At 44.5% G+C, this 21,431-nt stretch overlaps 1 protein-coding gene and 1 pseudogene across 1 annotated transcript in view; both read left to right on the forward strand.

The window, feature by feature from the left end:
* Positions 1 to 14,594, forward strand: part of CSMD2 (CUB and Sushi multiple domains 2) — a 621,011-nt gene extending 606,417 nt beyond the window's left edge. Inside the window, exons 65-71 of the mRNA XM_011955655.1 lie at positions 3,714 to 3,776; positions 5,936 to 6,097; positions 7,559 to 7,671; positions 9,402 to 9,489; positions 11,002 to 11,140; positions 11,298 to 11,510; positions 14,400 to 14,594. Coding sequence (XP_011811045.1) covers positions 3,714 to 3,776; positions 5,936 to 6,097; positions 7,559 to 7,671; positions 9,402 to 9,489; positions 11,002 to 11,140; positions 11,298 to 11,457 — 725 coding nt within the window. The 3' untranslated portion in view covers positions 11,458 to 11,510; positions 14,400 to 14,594. The remainder of the gene's footprint in view (positions 1 to 3,713; positions 3,777 to 5,935; positions 6,098 to 7,558; positions 7,672 to 9,401; positions 9,490 to 11,001; positions 11,141 to 11,297; positions 11,511 to 14,399) is intronic.
* LOC105521437 lies at positions 14,153 to 18,909 on the forward strand (annotated as a pseudogene).
* The last annotated feature ends 2,522 nt before the right edge of the window (positions 18,910 to 21,431 follow it).

Here is a 21,431-nt window from a genome sequence, read left to right on the forward strand (position 1 = left end):
CAGGATGGTCTCGATCTCCTGACCTCGTGATCTGCCCGTCTCGGCCTCCCAAAGTGCTGGGATTACAGGCTTGAGCCACCGCGCCCAGCCCTCTACTTCTATTAATTAGTTCAATTATTTTAGATTCCACAGATAAGTGAGATTGTGCAGTATTTGTCTTTCTGTACCTGGCTTATTTCACTTAACATAATGTCCTCCAGGTTCATCCATATTGTCACAAATGGCAGAATTTCTTTCTTTTTTTAAGGCTGCATAGTATTCCATTGTGTATATATTCCACATTTTCTTTATCCATCCATCCACTGATGGACACTTAGGTTGTTTCCATATCTTGGCTATTATGTTGCAATAAACATGAGAGTGCAGATATCTCTTTGACTTACTGATTTTGTTTCCTTTGGATGTATACTGCATAATGGTATTGCTGGATCATATGGTAGCTCTATTTTTAATTTTTTGAGGAACCCTCATACTGTTTTCCATAATGGTTATATTAACTTAAATTCCCACTAACAGTGTGCAAGAGTTTCCTTTTCTCCACCACCTTACCAACACTTGTTATCTTTAATCTTATTTATAATAGTCCTAACAGGTAGGAGGTAATATCTCATTGTGGGTTTCACTTGCATTTTCCTGATGGTTAGTGATGTTGAGCATTTTTCATATACCTGTTGGCCATTTGTATGTCTTCTTTTGAGAAATGTCTATTCAGATCCTTTGCCTGTTTTTAAATCAGGTTATTTATTTTCTTGCTATTGAGTTGTTTTAGTTCCTTCTATATGTTCCATAGATGTTAACCTCTTACCAGATGTATGGTTTGCAAACAATTTCTCCTATTCCATAGGTTGCCTCTTCACTCTGTTGTTTTTTGTTTTTTGTTTTTGCTGTGCAGAAGCTTTTCAGTTTGATGTAATCTCATTTGTCTACTTTTGCTTTTGTTGCCTGTATCATTGTGCAAAACTGATTTATATTTCCTTAATGGCTAATGGTGCTCATCACTTTTTTGTGTGTATGTTTTCCTTAGAGAAATGTCTATTCAAATACTTTGTCCACTTTTTACTGATTTATCTTTTTACTGTTGAGTTGAAAGAGTTCTTTCTCTATCTAAAATACAAGGCCTTTATAAGGTACATGATTTGCAAATTGTTTCCCATTTCGTGGGGTTTCTTTTCACTCTCTTGTTGGTGTTCTCTGAAGCACCAGTGTTTTTAATTTTGATAAAATCCAACTTACCTATTTTGGGGGTTGCATATGCTTTTGATGTCATATCTAAGAAACTCTGAAACATCCAAAGTCACAAAGATTTATGCCTATGTTTTATTCTTAGAGATTTATAGTTTTACCTCTTACATTTATGTCTTTGATCCATTTTGAATTGATTTTTTATGATATTAGGTTAGAATCCAAACTCATTCTTTTGTATGCGGACATCCAGTTGTTCCAGCACCACTTGTTGGCAAGACTATTCTTTCCCTATTGAATTGCCTTGACACTCCTATCAAAAACCATTTGACCATAAATGTATGAGTTTATATCTGGATTCTCTGTTCTATTCCATTGATCTCTATGACTATCTTTATGCCATTACCACCCAGCCCTGATTACTGTAGCTTTGTAGTAAGTTTCCAAATTGGCAAGTGTCCCAGTCTGGGCAACCTAGGGAGACTACATGTCTACAAAAAAAAAAAGTGAAGAAATTAGCCAGGAGTGGTGGCGTATGCCTGTAGTCTTAGCTCTTCAGAAGGCTGAGGTGGGAGGATCACTAGAGCCCAGGATTTGGAGGTTACAGTGAGCTATGATTACACCACCGCACTCCAGCCTGGATAACAGAGCAAGACTTCGTCTCTAAATAAAAATATTTTTTTAAAATGAAAGAAAAGAAAAAAATTGGAAAGCATCAATTATCCAACTTTGTTCTTTTTTAAGATTGTTTGCCTATTGTTTTGCCTTTTGTTGCTACACAGATTTTAAGATTGGCTTGTCAATTTCTGCAAACTAGAGAGCTGTATTTTGGCAGGAATTGCACTGAATCTGTAGATCAGTTAGGGGAGTATTGCCATCTGAACAGTGTTAAGGTTTCCAATCAATGAACATGTGATGTCCTTCCATTTATTTAGATGTTTTATATTTTTCAGTGCACAAGTCTTTCATTTGTTTGGTTACATTTATTCTTAAATATTTTAATCTATTATTATAGCTACTTTTATTTTAAAATATATAATGTTTTAGATGCAGCTGAATTCAACCCCTTACTGTATGATCTTGAGCAAGCCCTTTCATTTATCTGCCTCTCAACAAGTTTCTCTGCTGTAACACGGGGACAATAATCTCTACTTCAGAGTTTTGAGAGCAGAGTAAATGAAGAAGTGCCTATCACAGTACTTCACACATAAGATGCTCTCTCCTTCTTTGCTCCCTTCATCTACGAAACCTAAGACGATAAAGCCTTCTGTTCAGAAGTACACTTGCATTGAGTCACTGCAGAAACTTTCTCCATAGCCTTCTGTATACTCAGGCATAGGCTGACCTCCAGAGTTGAAGGAGGTTTGCTAAAGCTGTGCTCCCCGCCGGGGCAGACAGTGGGAAGCCTGCCCTTAATGGCAACAAGGCAGATTTTCTATTGTTTCTCTGCAAAAGAAGAAAAGACATTAATATTTACTGACCACGACTTTCTGTTCATAACCTCATTTATTCAGCATAGACCTGTGAAGTATGTTTTAGTTTTTTCCATGTTTCAAATGAGGAGGCAAAGACTCTGAGTGGTAAAGTTACTAGTCAAGGTCACACAGCAAGTGACACTGCTGGGACCTAAACCTTGGCTGTCTGGCTCAGGCCCAGAGCTTTTGCCTTTGCTTTGCCTATGAGGGCTTCTTGGTCTCAGTCTCATCATTCCAAGGGAGGAATGCACTCCTCTGCAACCCCCACCAGGGCTCACGGAGCTCACTGTTGATGGGTAGAAGTTCCTCCTTCATGCGAGGCATCTGGAAGGAAAGCACAGTCAAGGACAGGACTTTTTTTTTTTTTTTTTGAGATGGAATCTCGCTCTGTCGCCCAGGCTGGAGTGCAGTGGTGCGATCTTGGCTCACTGCAAGCTCCGTCTCCCGGCTTCACTCAATTCTCCTGCCGCAGCCTCCCCAAAGTTTTCAATGAGGGCATTCAGGGAGTCTGTGCACTTGGATGGGAAAATGTATACCTTTATTTTCCTTTACTTTTTACTGGAATGTAGCAGCTCCTTTAATTCTGAACGTAGACAAACAACCATTAGGAGTGTTAGCACCTGTGACTTTGTCACCCGTAGAAGTTGAAGAGATTTTTGTTTACATTCCAGTTGCTACCAATATCATGAAATATTGTTCATGTTCCTGACTACTTCAAGATTATGGTCATTTCTAGACTTGCTGCTAGATCCCATTATTTAATATAGTGATAAAGAATCACATATACCACTATATGCTAATGTCTTGTCTACTATTTTAATAACTCCAGCTGATAAAATGGACTTCCTTTGTAACTCTTAGTATTTTTTATTCTGAGAGGGATCCGCAGCATCATCAGACCATCAAAGCAGTCCACCTCCTGGTCTAAAAAATAGTAAGTCCAAAGCAAGATCTCAAAGAACCCATTGACCTAAGGGCAGACAGGTGGCCATTATTTTTCCAACAGAGTATGAACCAGAAGCTGAACTGTTTTCTTCCACTCTTTTTCCCCAGCAGAGGTCCGGCCCAGTGGGAGACCCATCAACACTGCCCGGGAGCCACCGCTCACCCAAGCCTTGAGTATGTATGGTCCAGATCATTGGCTCAAGAAACTGGTGTTACTTTTTTCACAGAGTTAGCCAGAAAACACGAGTTGCTGAGAGTTGCTGAGTGCCTAGAGGAAGGCCGTGAAAACTATCTATAGATCTGAATGGCTTTCCGTACCCACCTCCCTAGCCCAGGCAGACTTCAGAAGAAAGTGAGCCTGAAGGAAGCAGAAACTTCATCTACAAGAAAGAGCCAGTGCCTTCCAACTGGAAGCTCTGGAACTGTTAATTACTACAGCCCCTCCTGGCATAGGACTGGCCCGTGTGTGGTCATACAAACACATCGACCCAGGTCATGCCCGGGGAGCTTCCTGGAAATGGTTACAGTTTAAGATAGGTCTGGGGTCTTTCCAACTATCACATCCAGAACTGGATACAGACTGCAGATGTGGCCTGGCCAGTGCCAAATTCTTAGACACTATCACATCCTTTTATGAACCTTCTACTTTTATTTATCACATTAGCATGTGTATTATGCAGGAAATGAGGCTAGATTTGGCATCAGAAACTCAATTTGAGTACCATTTTGGTCACTGACCAGCTGTGTCCTTGGACAAGTGAGCTTCGCCTCTTAAGCTTCAGTAAAATAGAAATCATAATAATTGCCATAGAGAATGATTACAAGGATAAATGACAATTTTAGTAGCTATCACTGATTAAGTGCTTTTACATATGCAATATCATGTAACATACAATTTATAACATTGGTCATTTAACCCCTACAATAACCCCGATAAGGTAGATGGGATGGCCACCATTTATAGGAATACAGGCATAGCCTTTACAGGGAGAAAGTTAAGCCTTTTGCACATGATCAGACAACTGATAAGTGACAGAGCTAAGATTAGACTCTGGGTCTGTCTGACTTCACTTGCCCATGTTCCGATTCACCATGCTCTACTGACATGTCAGTTTTCTCTCTCTTCTCCCCTCTTCCCTTTCTCCATCTTTTAAACACTTCTCCTTTTCTCCTCCTTCCTTCTTCCTTCTTCTCTCCCTCATTTCTAGTTCCCTCTCCATATCTTTTTAAATAATTTAATTTTAATTAACAAATAATAAACATATATTTATAGGGTACAATGTGATGTTATTCTATATGTATACATTATGGAATAAATAAGCTAATTAACATACCCATCATCTCACTTAGTTATTTTTTTGTGATGAGAACATTTAAAATCTACTCTTTTGGCCGGGCATGGTGGCTCACGCCTGTAATCCCAGCACTTTGGGAGGCTGAGGTGGGCAGATCACCTGAGGTCAGGAGTTTGAGCCCAGCCTGACCAACATGGTGAAACCCCATCTCTACTAAAAATACAGAATTAGCCTGGTGTGGTGACGCATGCCTGTAATCCCAGCTACTTGGGAGGCTGAGGCAGGAGAATTGCTTGAACCCAGGAGGCGGAGGTTGCAGTGAGCCGAGATCACACCATTGCACTCTAACCTGGGCAACAAGAGCAAAACTCCATGTCAACAAAAAAGTCTACTCTTTCAGCAATTTTGAAATGTAAAATACATTCTTATTAATTATAGTCACCATGACATGCAGTAGATCACCAAAACTTATACCTCCAGCCTAATGGAAACTTTGTACCCTTTGACCATCTCCCCATCACCCTCCACTCTGCCCCAGCCTCTATAATTATCATTCTACTCTCTACTCCAATGAGTTCAACTTTTTTAGATTCCATATGTAAGTGAGGTCATATGATATTTGTCTTTGTGTGCCTGGCTTATTCCACTTAACGTAAGGTCCTCCAGTTCATACATGTTGCCGCAAAGGAAAGAATTTCCTTCTTTTTAAAAGCTGTCTGGTATTCCATAGTGTATGTATATATACCCTTTTCTTTATTTGTTCATTCATTCACGGACCCTTGGGTTGTTTCCCTATCTTGGCCATTGCAAATGATGCTGCAATGAACATGGGAGTGGATATTTATTTCAGTTCCCTCCACCCATCCACTCTGAGACACAAGAGGAGAAGAGGCCAGAGCATTCTACCACACTTCCCACACGTTAGACGTTGGGGAAAGGAAACAATCCCAGTGAGTGGGCTGGGATCAGTCATCAGGTCACCCCAATTCTGGCAGCACACACAAAGTCCTCCTCACATCTATTTCTCAATTCCTCTAGTTCCTGGGGATGTTTTTGCCAAAAATTCCCTGTGGAAAGGGGCCTATGAATACCAGGGGAAGAAGCAGCCAGCCATGCTCAGAGTGACTGGCTTCCAAGTTGCCAACAGCAAGGTCAATGCCACCATGATTGACCATAGCGGCGTGGAGCTGCACTTGGCTGGTAAGGAGCAGACCCCTCTATGGAAGCCAGGAGGATGGATGGGCACACACCCTTAGCAAGGATGAGCCTAATGGCATTGCATCATACTGTCATGCAAGGCTCAGACTTGTCTGGTGGTCAGGGAAGAGGAAATGTCTATTCATCTTTATGTAATAAAGCACCATGGACTAAAGGGAAATGTTTAACTGACAAATATTAATAACTTGAATATATAAAGAACTCTTATAAACAAAGGGAAAAGACTGATAACCCTAAACTGAACCAAAAATAGGGGCAGAGACTTCCCAGAAGCCAAAGTACAATCAGTCAACAAACAAAAGAAAAAATATTTCTCAGCAATCATCAAAAAAAATGTAAACACAAAGCGTCATTTTCCACTTACACTATCAACTCAAGAGTGTTTTTAAATGATAACACTTAGTGCAGGTCGGTTTCAGCCATGAAGACCAAATTCTAAAATGGTACAGTTCTGGGGAAACAATTTGGCGATTTGTATCAAGATCCTTGAAAATGATTGGACCCATTCATTACATTTCTAACAATTTTTATCATAAGAAGATATGGAGGGAGTCAAACATTTTTAAATAAAGGCTGTTCCCATTACAAGGCCATTTGTAGTATGTAAAAACTGGAACTAGAAAATTTCCCTAAAATAGAGAAATGGGTATTTTAATGATAGTATATCTACTAGATGAAATATTATGCCAGTGTTGAGGGAAATGCATTCATTATAATATATTTAAAATATGACTCCAGTTTTTTAAAGGAAAACATTACATTCATAAGAAAGAAAACTGGAATTATTTACAGTAATGTGGTTATTTCTTAGTGAGATCAGGAGAGATATTTTTTCTTCATGCATCTCGGCATTTTCTAAAATTTTCCCAATTTTCAATCTTCCTATAATCAGAAAAAGTAAGTACCTTAGAAAATAATGTTTATTGAATAGATGGATAGATAAATCAATGTGTGAGTGAATGAACATGTTAATGCACAACCCCACATACAATCCTATCTACGCATTCATACGTGCACACGCCTGTGCAACTGCGGGATGACATTTGCTCATTTCACACAGGATAATAGACACGTTCACATGCTCCCATGGCCATGCCCTCGTGAACTACTACACCCATTGAACTGTCTGCATCAGTGGACAGATTAAAACACACAAAATCATATTCTCACACATGCCTGTGTCAATAGGATCACAACCTCAACCCAGTAATCCAATTATTAACATACATATGCATATCTTAATAATTCTTGCATATAACCACATTCAGCCTACACAAACCCACACTCAACACTACACTTACAACTTAAAGGTATGTGGGGAATGTTTATATCAGCAACTACACATGAAATTCCACCCAGAAACTTACACCCACCAACCCACAAACTTTAGTTTTGAAATTTTTCCAGATCTTTCATGTGTAACCCCAGAACTTTATTTCCCAGGAACTTACAAGAAAGAAGATTTTCATCTCCTACTCCAGGTGTACCAGATTACAGGGCCGGTGGAGATCTTTGTGAATAAGTTCAGAGATGATCACTGGGCTTTAGATGGACATGTAAGTTCAGCAAACTCACCTCCTCCCCTGATTCCCAGATCACTGACAGGGAAGAGGAGGACAAAAGGGTGTGCGAACTCCCAGGATCAATCTGGAAACTTCGGAGGAGGTTTTCTGTGAGGCCCTGCCTAGGAGCAGCAAGAGGGTCCTCATCTGCTAATGAAACGGGCAAAGGAAAAGATTTTAAAAGCCAGAGAGTTGGAGTAAGTTCTGTTGTTTGAACAGAAAGCAAGGGATGAAGATCGGGGGCAGAGGGAATTCAGGCTAGTTGAAGGTTTTGATGTGGTGGGTGGGAGCTGGAAGAAGGCAGTGAGTCTCACGTGACTACCTTGAACTTCTGCTCACACTTGAGGATGCAGATTGTCAGTGATTTAGCAGAGCTTTGAGAGACCAGGACATGGCAGAGGGATAGGACTTTCTTGCATTCCCTTGTGGAAAAGATATTCTATTCTAGGGCTTTCTTGAGGTGGAAGCTGGGTCTCCAGTGACACTTCTCTGGCCATACCTTCCTATTTCACACATAGTGGAGTTGAGCATAGTGTCCCCTGCTACGTTCTCCATTTCTCTGTCTTGGATTGCTGGAGCTAGAAGAGAAAGCATAGAATGAAGCGAGAGGTCATGGTAGAGCAGAATAGCAGAGAGCTAGGGAGTCACAGTGCATTCTCATGGACAGGACCAGCTGGTGGAGGGCTGTGGCAGAGTTGACTTTGCTTCATAAGCACATCAGGAGAACCAAGTGGCTTCTCCAGGGACTGGCACATGCGGGTAGTTCCTTGGTAGGCCCAAGGGTATCTGTAGGTCCCCTTTCTAATCCAAGTATGAGCCAGCTTCAGTCATCGTGGCCCAAAAGCTGTGCAGGAACAATAGACTCCACCATCCAGGAGGGTCAAAGCTGGGACATGGAGCTAGGAGTGCAGGCCAGGGGAAAATGACGATGGGGCTCCAGAGGGCCAGGAATAGCTGGAGCCACTGCCTAGGACGCCAAACAACCATAGAGCCTTTCAATAGCCAGTGTGGTGTGTTTTGGGGGACAGCTGGGGAGGGCAGAGAGAGGCTGCTTCTAGCCACGGAGTATAGGTGGGAAGTAGCCAGGAGCGCAGGCATCCTCACAGCATGCCCTCAGCTGCTGCGGCCCCAGACTGCACATTTGGGAGTCTGCATCTGTCACATGAGCATCAGTGGCAGGAGTTAGGTCCCCAGCTACGCCCCCTAAAAAATTAATAGCTCTTAGAACTGTGACGAACTCTCCAATACCTTTAATCTGCAAGGGACATTTTCACCATGGTTCTGTATGTTCCTAATGCTCCAAAAGGTGGTTTTTTCATCACGGTAATAACAGCTACCATGCATCTAAGGCCTATAAATTAAGCGTTCTGAAGTGTTTCATCTTTATTAACTCATTTCATCCTTACGGCCACCTTAGGACATAGGTACTGTTACTATTCTCATTTTGCATATGAGAAACTGAGGCACAGACAGATTAAGTGATTTGACCAGTAGAAAATAAAATCTTCCTCCTACCTCATACATGTAGCTGGTGCCCCTGCCCCACCCCGGGCTCCCTGGTCATGCCTACCCTTGCCTGGGTGTGGGCAGAGAACAAACCCTGTGTGTCGGAGCAGCAGGTCAGTGGCTGACTCTGACCTGCTGGGCAGCATGTACGATGAGAGAGGAGTTCTAGATCCTTCCAGCAGCCTCCCATTTGCTCTCTGTGCTCCCCTCCATCACAGGTCTCGTCAGAGTCCTCTGGAGGCACCTTCATCTACCAAGGCTCCGTCAAGGGCCAAGGCTTTGGGCAGTTCGGCTTTCAAAGACTGGGTAACTAGTGCTTGTCCCCCGGAAGTGTGGGCCCGGGTGGGTGGGAGAGAAACCGTGTGTGCCACAGTCAGGTAGAGGACTGGGGAAGTTGAACAGTGTGAGGTGGGGGTGCTTGGCCTCTTTGGGATAGGGACGCCTTTTGAGATTCTGACAAAAGCTATGGAATATCTCTCCAAAAGCAAACACATATGCATAACCCACTCAACCTTTGACAAAGTTTCCTGCTCAGATCTGGAGGGGAGAGCCCCCAACTCCAGGGACACTGGGTCTTAGATACAGCCCCTAGCCACACCCCCAGCTAGCCCTCAGGGGTCACACCTGCCTCAATGAACAATGACATTGTGGAGTGTCTTAGGGCTCCCTGGGTGCCTTTACTGTGATGTCGTTTCTGCCCTAGCCCAGTCCTAGAAGGCTGGTTTTGTGCCCATTGTACAGATGAGAAAACTGAGAGTCAAGGCCACTTCCCTCCCTGGTCCTTCCCTGGCCCCTTTACCTAGCATACTTCCTGTCATTCATGTCAAACATCCACACCTTGGAGCCTGGTCCTGGCCCAGAGCCTCCAGGTGCCCAGCCTCGGACTCTGGTAGGGGGAGGGGTCTGGTTTCTCAGAAATAGGGGAGGGGGAAACAGGAGGCAGCCATGGGTACGTGAGAGCCTCTCTGTACCCCAGGCACTGACACCTCCCGTCCCCAGGGCCCCTGCCTGCCAAGGCAGTCCACTGCACGTCCTCTGGCTCCGAGCTCCGGAAAGCTTCTCTGGACTGAGCCGCGGTCTGCCCCCGCCTCTCCCACCCACACCGCTCCTCCCCCGGAATTGCCCCAGCTCTGCCCTCATGAGCTGCATGGACTGAGACCACTGTCTTCCACACAGCACTCTTCACCTACTCCAAGATGACCAGGCATGCTGCAAATGCCTTAGAAAATCAGAGTTTTTGTCCTGGCTCCACAGCAGACATCCTGTCCCCTCAGAGCTCCAGCCTCTCAGCAGGGTGCCTAACGGGGGCCACAGTGTCTACTTGTGTTATTCCGAGCCTTCCCAGTCTGCAGGGAGAGGGCGAGGAAGGAGGATGCCTTCCAGAAGGAGGTGCCTCAGCTTCAACCAGAACAGTTTTGCCTTCATCTATCTTATATTTTGGTGTCCCTGTAAGGTTTCATCTGATAAAAGGCTGCTACAGCCAAAAGAACTTTAGAGATTTCTTTGGAAATCTCTAAACTCTGCACCCTTGTAAGAGTTTCCATTGAGCCATGGTTTCAGGCTCCTCTGCGGGTGGTCCTCTGGGTGCCATCTGAGCTGCACAAGGTAGATGCATGCAGGACCCTGCCCCCAAGGACTGAGTGCACACATGGAGGCAGGCGGGCGGCCCTGGGTATACCTGCCTCCCGTGCTGAGCAGGAGTGTGAAGCACCCTGAGTGGCAGCCCAGCTCCCCAAGAGTGTGTAGTCAGGGAGGGCAGCCGAGAGAGCCTCAAACTGTGTCTCTATGACTTGATTTTTTTGCTTTGGGACTTTACAGACCTCAGGCTGCTGGAGTCAGACCCCGAGTCCATTGGTCGCCACTTTGCTTCCAACAGCAGCTCGGTGGCAGCCGCGATCCTGGTGCCTTTCATCGCCCTCATCATTGCGGGCTTCGTGCTCTATCTCTACAAGCACAGGTACCACGCAGGGAGGAGGCAGGACGGGCATCAGGCGGGCCCTCCCTCTCTCCCTGCAGCGCCCCCTCGCCCCCCCCCCCCCCCGCACCGCACCAGACCCCTAAGCCTCTCTGTGTCACTCTTTTCATGCTGTGGTCACTTCCTCTTTTGTTGCCAGGAGAAGACCCAAAGTTCCCTTCAATGGCTACGCTGGCCACGAGAACACCAATGTTCGGGCCACGTTTGAGAACCCAATGTACGACCGCAACATCCAGCCCACAGACATCATGGCCAGCGAGGCGGAGTTCACAGTCAGCACAGTATGTACAGCGGTATAGCCACCCGGCCTGGCTGCCACCACCGCCACCGAGAGCCCCGCCTCCAGCAGCCGGTGAGCAAGGGTGTGGGAGGAAGACAGGTCATGACAGGCACAGACAGGGACCTGTGCATGCTAGGGGCTCCACCCAACGGAGTCGCACACGCCACACAGACACACCCAGTGAGAGGAGAGCTGTGCACTGAGCATCATTGTATATCAGGCACTGAACCAGGCCCTTTGTGGATCTAACATTGAATCCCTGCACCCCCTGTGAGGTAGAGGCTACTGGGAGCCCCATTACAGATGAGAAACCTGAGCTGCAGAGAAATTAACTTGAGCAAGATCACACAGCTCAGAAGGGGTGGGTTCAAAATCCCATCCCAGGCTGGCTGGCTGCAGAAACTGTGCTCCCCACCCCTGGACTTGGCAGAACATCGACATGTATTAATCTGTTTCTCTCCAGAGAAACAGAACCAACTGGATATATACATCCTCTGGTTTGAAGTCAAGCCCTGGAGATCTGTAGAGCTATACAGAGATGCACATATATGTGTGTATATAGGTAAATTGTGTATATATAAACATTCATACACTATAAATGCAATACATATACCTACACATCTCTGTAACAATGTATATCCATACCTATCCATCTATATATAGATATGCATCTCCATAGAGTTTTATGTGTATGTTATATAGAGATAGAAATATAAATAAGTACATATATTTAGAGAGAGAAAGACTCATCTAAGGAACTGGCTGGTAAGGTGGAAATCTACAGGGCAGGCCAGCAGGCTAGAAATTCCAGCAGGAGTTGATGCTGTCATCTTGAGTCCGAAGGCAGTCAGAGAGGGAATTCCTTCCTCCTCGGAGCACCTCAGTCTTTTTCTTAATGCCTTCAGCCAATTGAATGAGGCCCACACACATTGTGGAGACTCAAAGTCTACTGATTTCAATGTTAATCATATCTAAAAAGATACCTTCACAGCAATATCCAGATTGGTGTTTGACCCGTCAACTGAGCACCAGAGCCTAGGCAGGTTGACTTACAAAATTCCCCATCACATTGAGCACAACAGAGGGGAGGAGCCCCCCAAGATATGGACAGAGGGGCAGACAGGCCTGCATGTGTACACGGTCATGCACACACACACGCACATATGCACACACGCACGCAGGCATGCATCTGACAGGTCCACTGGGAAGGAGCTGATGAATCTAAAAGGCACTGCCTCTTCCTCACTGTGTCCTCCTTCGATGACACCCTCACCTCTGGGACCTGGGACCCTTCAGGAGTTGCCCCAACACGATGTCCAAGCTGCACCCCTCTGAGAACTGTCCTCCCACACATCCTGCTTTCTGGGGATAGGCAGATGCCCTCTCTCAGGTCCTGGGCTAAAGGGCTCTGGGGAGAAGAGTCACAGAGCCAGCCAGGTAGGGATTCCCAGTGAAGACAGTGGAAAATCCGCCAAGTGGGCCACCAGCCAAACCCAGGGCTAGTGCCGCGCTCCCTCCCCACACTCCTGTGCGCGGCAGCTCACGTGGTGGATATTCCCAGCCACACACAAATGGCAGTGCAGTGAGGAAACAGGCTTGTATGAGGGGGCCCGAGAAGGCCACCAACAGGGATGTTAGGGACGGTTCCTGCCGAGGGGGTTACAAGAGCAGCGAAGGTCATTATCACTGCCTGGTCCCTGACGTGCTTTACTCCCTTTCCGCCTCACAACTCCAGGAGGATTTCACAGCCTCAGCCTGAGTCCCAGATGGTGAGTGAGTCAGGGATGCAGCAGATGCAGCTCCTGAATACAAACAATTTATGGAAAGAGCTCTTCCCCATCTTTTTACGTCTCTCCAAAACAAACATTTAAATAAGGGTTCCCCCTTATTCCAGTGGGATTGTTTTAGCCTGCCAAAATTACTCCTCAAGTTTCATCTGTATGCCCAATCTTCACTTTTTCCTACTCAGAACTCTTATCAACAGAAGGCAAAAGAGAAAAAGAAAAATCCCCTCTGACAATGTAAATCGGGGCTTGGAGATGATCAGTGACGAATCTGATTCACTGCATGAATTATTGAACAGTGTAGGAAAGAAACAAGAATGCCCCTGACCTCCGCACACGCACTCTTGCTCCACACTTGGGCTCTGCTGGGTTCCAGGTGCTGGTGTGCGCCATGCTGTCACCTCCGGGTCGGCTCCACGTCTGGGCAGCCCTCAGCATTGGCCCCTTGCCAGCTGGCTCCAAACCCACTGCCCAGCCCAGCGGTCTCCAGCACGGCCCCTCTGACCACTTCTGCCCACAGCTGGAGCACAAAGAAAGCAAGAGCCACCCTGAACAGACACCCACATATTTCAAATGAGTGACTAGATGGTAATGTTTTTAAAATAATGCCAAGGAAAAAAGCAGAAATTAAAATAAACACCCTACTAGGGAAGCAACGAGGCCTGTGCAGCCAGTGAGTAACAAGACAGAGGAACAGGGCTGTGTGATGATGTTTGCCGACCCTTCCACCATTAAAAACAAGTATTAAAAATGAGATTTCACAACTGTGTCACTACAAAAATGAATATAATCCAGCCTGGATTCTTTATTACCGATCCATTATTATCCTAGCCATTTTTTTCCATCTGATTTTGAAAGGAACTAAAATTAGAATGTTTTCCTGGGCTCCTAAAAGTATGGTGGCCCCCAAGCAGCAGGCCTCCAGATCTAATGGCGAAGTTGGCCCTGCAAGGGAAAAAGACAGAAAAATTCATGTTCTGCTGCACGCATTCCCTACCTACCCCCACCCCTAACCTGGGAAGATTAAAAATGAAAGTGAAGATCGAGGTGATTCATCTCTTTCCCGCTTGTTCCTTCTTTGCTTTGCTGCTTTGCTTTTCCTCCTCTGCTCCCGGCCCCTCCCCTCCCACTGCCTCTTTTTCCTTTGCAAACCTAGGTATGATCTGTTTGTTCCCAGTTCCCCAGGGGGCAGAAAGTAGGCTCCCCTGAGCACAGCGCCCAGTGCCCATCTTCGTTCGTCTCTCTGCCTGTGTCTGCTACTGCTGGGACTCGGACCCTCGCCCTGCCGCCATCTATGCCCGTCACCCTGGAGAGGACTCCTGCCGTGTCCTGAAAAGGCAGAAAAGGAAGAGGGGTTGCAGATGGAGGAAGAAAGTTTATGGATTTAAAATGGCAAAGCAACTTGTGGATGTGTATGTGGATGTGTGTGTGTGTGTGTGTGTGTATGGGCCTGACCACACACACACACACACACACCGCTCCTCCATTCACGTCCTCCGGAAGAGACCATAAAGGCTTCAAAAACAGAAGTGCACATGAAGGATGCTTCATGCCCTGTTCCCCGCACGCAGAGAAGAGATGAAGACGGGGAGTATGGTCAGCTTTCAAACCAGCACGTCCCCGCCCATCCCATGTGTGAGGACACGGTGACTCAGTGACTGTAAGAGCGGGACACATCCCGTGCTGTGGTCAGCGTGCAGAAACCAGCTGTCTGCTGATGGACGGCCCCAACTGCACAGCGGCAGCAAGGACTACCCCAACGGCAGGAAAAAAGTCTTTGGAAATAGATTGAAAATCAGTTTATTTTTTTCAAACACAATTTTATTGAGTTCTAAACCCAGTGGACTAAAAAGTCGTTTGGGTCCTGGGAAGCACTGGGAAAGAAGGGAGAACCGGGGAGGATAGGGCAAGAGTCTGGCTGGGAGCCCAAGGTCAAGTCTGGCTGTCAACTGAGAAAGAAGAGAAGACAAGTCTGTGGCCCAGAGAGGTTGCCAGGTCTGGGGGCAGCGGCAGGGTTCTTGAGAGAACAGGGGAGCAAGCCTGCCCTGGTACCCAAAAAACAATGGCTATCATGTACTGGGTTTATTCTCTGTGCCTGACACTTTACCTATTGTATTCTAGTCTGCACAATAACACCAAAATGTAGGATTTATTATTTCCCTTTGACAGATGAGAAAACAGAAGCCTGGAAAAATAAAGACATGTGGGCCACAGAGTTAGGAAGTGTGGAGTCAGAATGCAAACCCAGATCAGTCTGCCCCAAAGTCCACTACACCAGCTGCCAGAAACCCCGGTCTAGAAGGGGCAGCTAAGAAGGGAGGAGCCAATGAATCTCTACAGTAGCACTGTGGCCAGGTCTGCAAAGCCAGACAAGACACCTGTGTGTCCTACCTGGGTTCTGCTGTCTCCGCGTAGGCAGCCTCGGGGCAAGGACTCAGCTCCCCAGGCCTCCTGCGGTTGGTGCTGGCTCCTTGGCTCCCAGCAGCCACTGACCATAGCCAGCAAAAGGCCTGGCAGGTCCTGAATCAAAACAACGGAGTGGCTGAAAGTCACTCTCTCCAGCTCCTTGCAAGTGGGTTTGATTTATTTTGACAGCTATATTATGCTTGGGTCATTCATGAATTCCATCAGCATTGTTGGGAAGTTCAAGAGTTTAGGAATCAAAGTATGGCATTTAGAGCCACTTTCTCTGTCCTCGGGAAGGCCCCCACAAGCTTAAGCCCCTGTACATGTGTGACATGCTGGCCTCAGAGGGTCATATCACATATTGAAATAACAAATAGAAATGTGCAGGAGCACAGGGACAGCAACACCTGGTTCTTAAGCAAATTCTAGGTTGGAACAATTAGAAGATCTGACTGACGTTAAGAGTAAAGTGAGAGGCGTCCATTTCCAGCAGCCACAGTGGAGGCTGACAGAGGCAGGAGCCTACCCCTGGCCGCACCACCTCTGGCACACGGCACCCTGGGCTTGGAGGGAGATGGCCAATCCAGACACACTCACACTCTCATCTCTTTCCTTGGCTGGAAACAAGTGCAGGAAGCTCCCCTCCTGATTTCCTACACTCCCTTCCCCCCCGACGCTCCTCTCCTTTGACTGCTTCCTTCCCCCTTCTTATCCCCCTCTCAGACCACCCAGCGGACGCCTCTTCCCGCCCCCCCCATCCCTCCCCTGCGTCTCCTTGTAAAGTTCCATGAGATGCTTGAGGAGCACCTGCTGGTGGGGCACCCAGCACTCTGCTGGGCATCACCCTCCACACCCCTGGCATTTCTCTCCACCTCCAGAGGCTTGGAAAGGAAGAGGGCAGGTAAGGCCCTTCACCCACCATCTATGCCATATACCCATCACCATCCCATGAGGAAAAAAAAAAAGTAAAACAAAAACAAAAAAAATCTTTTGTACAGAGATATATTTTTATTATACAAAGTTTGTACAGTACCAAAAAAGAAAAAAAAAGGTGTAAATTTTTTTTCATTATTGTAGGTAAACGGTAGTGGAAGCCTTTTTTGTAAATGTAATAAAATGTATAAATATGGTTTTCAGAAAACATCAAGAGCTGTAAATATGTAATCTACACACCTTCTTGGCTTGTCTGCAGTATATACATTTAATTTATCTGTCTCTGTATATGAGGCTTCCCCCTGGGGTCCTGCATTATGGTACTTTCCTGAATTTGAAAGCAATTTTAAATTTTTTGAATTCAAATAAAATATAAATTTTTGCATTGGTTTTCTTACATTTTTATGGCCTCTTTCATGACTAGGGGCAAGTGTTTGTTGGGAAAGGGGACGAAAGACATATTTTAGCCTACAATCCAAGGTAGAAATATGGGAGTCCGTTTCTTAACTGCATTGTGTTACTACTGCTATGTGTTGGAAACTCCGAGCAAAAATGATAGTGCATACCCCACATACAAAAGTTAACTCAAAATGGATCAAAGACCTAAACATAAGACCTAAAATTATAAAATGCTTACAAGAAAAGTAGGTGGAAGGCTTCATGACATTAGATTTGGCAGTGATCTTCTGCATATGACATCAAAAGTATAGGCAACAAAAGAAAAAACAGATAAATTGGACCACATCAAAATTCACAACTTCCGTATATCAAAAGATACAATCAACAGAGTGAAAAGGAAAACTATAGAATGGGAGAAAATATTTGCACATCATATATCTGATAAGGGGTTAATATTGAGAATCTATAAAGAACTCTTATGAAAGATGTGTACAGTCATTTCTCCAAAGAAAATATACAAATGGCCAACAAGCATATGAAAAAATGCTCAACATTACTAATCATTAGGGAAATAATCAAAGCCACAATGAGATGTCACCGCACACCCATTAGAATGGTTACTATTGAAAAATAATAATAAGTGCTGGTGAGGATGTGGAGAAACTGGAACCCTTGTGCCCCATTGGTGGGAATGTAAAATGGTGCAGCCACTATGGAAAACAGTATGGTGATTTCTCAAAACACCAAAAATAGAATTACTATATTGTCTAGCAGTTCCAGTTCTGAGTATATACCCAAAAGAGTTAAAAGCAGGGTCACAAAAAGATATGTTAATAGCGGCATTTATTCACAAATGCCAAAAAGTAGAAGGAACCCAAATGTCCATCAACAGATGAATGAACAAAATGTGGTACATATGTACAATGAAATATTATTCAGCCTTAAAAAAAGAAGAAAACTCTGACCCATACTGCAATGGATAAGGATATTATGCTAAGTGAAGTAAGGCAGTCACACACACAAAAAAAAACAGATACTGCGTGATTCTATCTATACAAGCTATCTCGAGTCATCAAATTCATACAGAAAGTAGAATGGTGGTTGCCAGGGACTAGCGGGAGGAAGGGATGGGGAGTTACTGTTTAATTAGTATAAATTTTCAGTTTTATAAGATGAAAAGTTTCTGGAGGCCTGGAAGCCCTACGCGTTCTTGTTTTAGAACAAAGAGCTCAATTGACACCAGGTATGACTTGTCAGCCTCTACATGATCTCCTGATGGAAGAGTTTTTTTTAGTTGAATATGCTATGAAGGCTGTGGAAAATAGTAGTACAGCCACTGGACTCAGAGGTAAAGATGGTGGTGTCTTTGGGGTAGAAAAGGGAGTCTTCCTAAACTTTATGAAGAAGGCTCCAACAAATGACTTTTTAATATTGATTGGCATGTTGGAATGGTGGTAGCAGGTTTGTTGACAGATGCTCCTTCTTTGGTAACAAGAGAAGAAGCTTCCAACTTTAGATCTAACTTTGGCTATAACATTCCACCAAAACATCTTGTAGACACAGTTGCCATGCATATACATTCTGCAGTGCTTTTGGCTATAGTTTTACAGTAGGTTCTTACAGAGTGAATGGCAGGGCACAATTCTGCAAAATATTTCATATGGTTATTGGGATTGTGCCCTTGGCAAAGACAGGCATGCTGCAAAGATAGAAAATACAAAAGCTTCCAGTGAAAGAAATGACCTGCCATGTTATTGTTAAGAAGTTGCAAAAATATTTACATAGTACATGATGAAGTTAAGAATAAATCTTTTAAATTAGAACTCAGCAGGGTTGGTGAATTAACTAAAGGAAGACATTAAATTATTCCAAAAGGTATAAGGGAAGAAGCAGAGAAACATGCCAAGGAATCTTTGAAGGAAGATGAATCAGATGATGACAATATATAACATTTACTCCAGCATCTATTCTAAGTTTCTTCTGCAGTCCCAGGTAACATTTGGCCCCCTGTGGATTATACACACTCACTAATCAATTTTCATTAAATTTTTGTATTGTGAAAAAGGAGAAAGAAAAGTTCGGGAGATTGCACAATTATGTGAATATAGTTAATGTACTTAATGCCACTTAACAGTGGTTAAGATGATCAATTTTGTGTTACATATATTTTACTACAATAAAATTGTTTTTTATTTATAGTGGAGGCCACATCAGCTCAGACCCAGAACCTGGGGACAAAGAAGCTGCTCCCCTCAGGGCTGGAGTTTGGCCTGGACTGAGGAGCTCAGGATCTGAGGACCACAGTCTAAGGGCAGGTGGGCTTAGGCATTAGAAACTCCATAGCAGAGAAAGGCTAAATCAAGGAGGGTCATCCAGGCAAGACAGTCATGAGAGGAGTGGTAAGGAAGAAGAAGAAAGAACTGGCAAGAGCTAGGAGCCTATCCTTTCTTAAATGTACTATACATTTGTTAGCCGTCATCATTTTAGGTGGAAAATTCATCCAAACTACCTTCAGTTTTCTGATTCCCACTACCCTTCATGTTTGCACTGTACCTCAGCTCCAACTGCCCCCCTTATCACCTCAATAACCTGATTTAGACCAACATTCCCAGTCTTTTGCTTTTTGGGTTTTTTTCTTTTTCTTTTTTTTTTTTTTTTTTTTGAGACACAGTCTCACTCTGTCACCCAGGCTAGAATGCAGTGGTGCAATCTCAGCCTACTGCAACCTCCGCCTCCCGGTTCAAGTGATTCTCCTGCCTCAGCCACCAGAGTAGCTGGGATTACAGGCACATGCCACCATGCCTGGCTAATTGTTGTATTTGCAGTAGAGACGGAGTTTCACCATGTTTGCCAGGCTGGTCTTGAACTCCTAACCTCAGGTGATCCACCTGCCTTGGCCTCCCAGAGTGCTGGGATTACAGGTGTGAGCGACCATGCCTGGCCCCCAGTATTAATAAAGGCATTCCATCTGGGACACACTGCCTGGTATTTCTCTCCCGGCCACAGGGAATCAGCAGGGTGGGTGCAGCCCTCCCACTGAAACCTCAGGTAGCTTGGTAGGGATTCAGGGTCAGGAATTGGACTGTTGTCCAACACAAGTTCCTGTTGGATTGGGAATCAAGAGAGCAAGGTAGCAAATATTAAGTCTAAGTTCAGAATACAAGTTCATACCAGCATACAAACATGCAAATACTTCATAAGAAAACAGCAGACAGGCTGGGCCCAGTGGCTCATGCCTGTAATCCCAGCACTTTAGGAGACTGAGGCTGGCGGATCACTTGAGGCCAGGAGTTCAAGACCATCCTGGCCAACATGGCAAAACCCTGTCCCTACTAAAAATACAGGAGAAAAAAGAAAGGAAGAAAATAGTAGACAATTTAGTAGACAAAATAGACAATTGCTGGACACCACATAGAGTGGGGAAAGACTTCCAAACAGAACAAGTGTTCATAAACCGAAGGGCACAGATAGAGGGGCAAGCCCAAACTACAATGCCTTTGAGACAAACTGCACCCCACAATATCTACCTATACCAAGAGAACAGTGTCCCTGAACTAAAATCAAATAAACACTAACGCCACTCCATTCCCTCACTCTAGTAGAAGCACCTGTTATTGCTGGTCTAGGAAAATCCTACATATTTATTTTCTCATGGACAAAAAAGGTTCATGGACATATCTTCAAAGTTTCCATAAGAATAAAACAGAAAATGAGTAGTAAAGACATTGTAACTTGGGTATATACCTAAGAGTGGAAAAGAGAAAAAAAAAAAAGCAAAGAAAAGAAAACGTTATAACTAATTAAAATACTCCCCTAAAAAATAAATGAAGGAAAGCATCCCAACATTAATTAAATATAATCAAGCAATTCTAAATATTAAAGTTTAATACAAACCAGAAGCGTGAAAACTCAGGATACAAATAGACATGAAATAGGAAGAAATAAATGACAGCTTACAATAAAAAAACAAGCATATCTCAGAAATGAAGAGCAAACTGCAAAGTGTTTAACGGGAAACACACAGAAAGAAAGTATAATAAAGCGCATATGGGAAGAAAACTTAAATATCTAAGAAAACAGAAATTATGTAAAGAAGTAAAAAATATGAGACTAAAAGTGATAATAGGGCACTTTGGGAGGCAGGCAGGCTGATCACTTGAGGCCAGGAGTTCAAGACCAGCCTGGCCAACATGGCAAAACCCTGATTCTACCACAAAATACAAAAATTAGCCAGGCATGGTGGCACGTGCCTGTAGTCCCTGTTACTTGGGAGAGTGAGGCAGGAGAAGCTCTTGAACTCGAGAAGTGGAGGTTGCAGTGAGCTGAGATCACGTCACTGCACTCCAGCCTGGGCAACAAAGCGAGACCCCATCTCGAAAAAAAGAAAAAGAGAAGAGAGAAGAGAAGAGAAGGAAGGAGAAAGAAAAGAAAAGAAAGGAAGGAAGGAAGGAAGGAAGGAAGGAAGGAAGGA

The sequence above is a fragment of the Colobus angolensis genome, unplaced genomic scaffold (assembly GCF_000951035.1).
Source record: "Colobus angolensis palliatus isolate OR3802 unplaced genomic scaffold, Cang.pa_1.0 Scaffold4, whole genome shotgun sequence".
Taxonomy (NCBI): Eukaryota; Metazoa; Chordata; class Mammalia; order Primates; family Cercopithecidae; genus Colobus; species Colobus angolensis.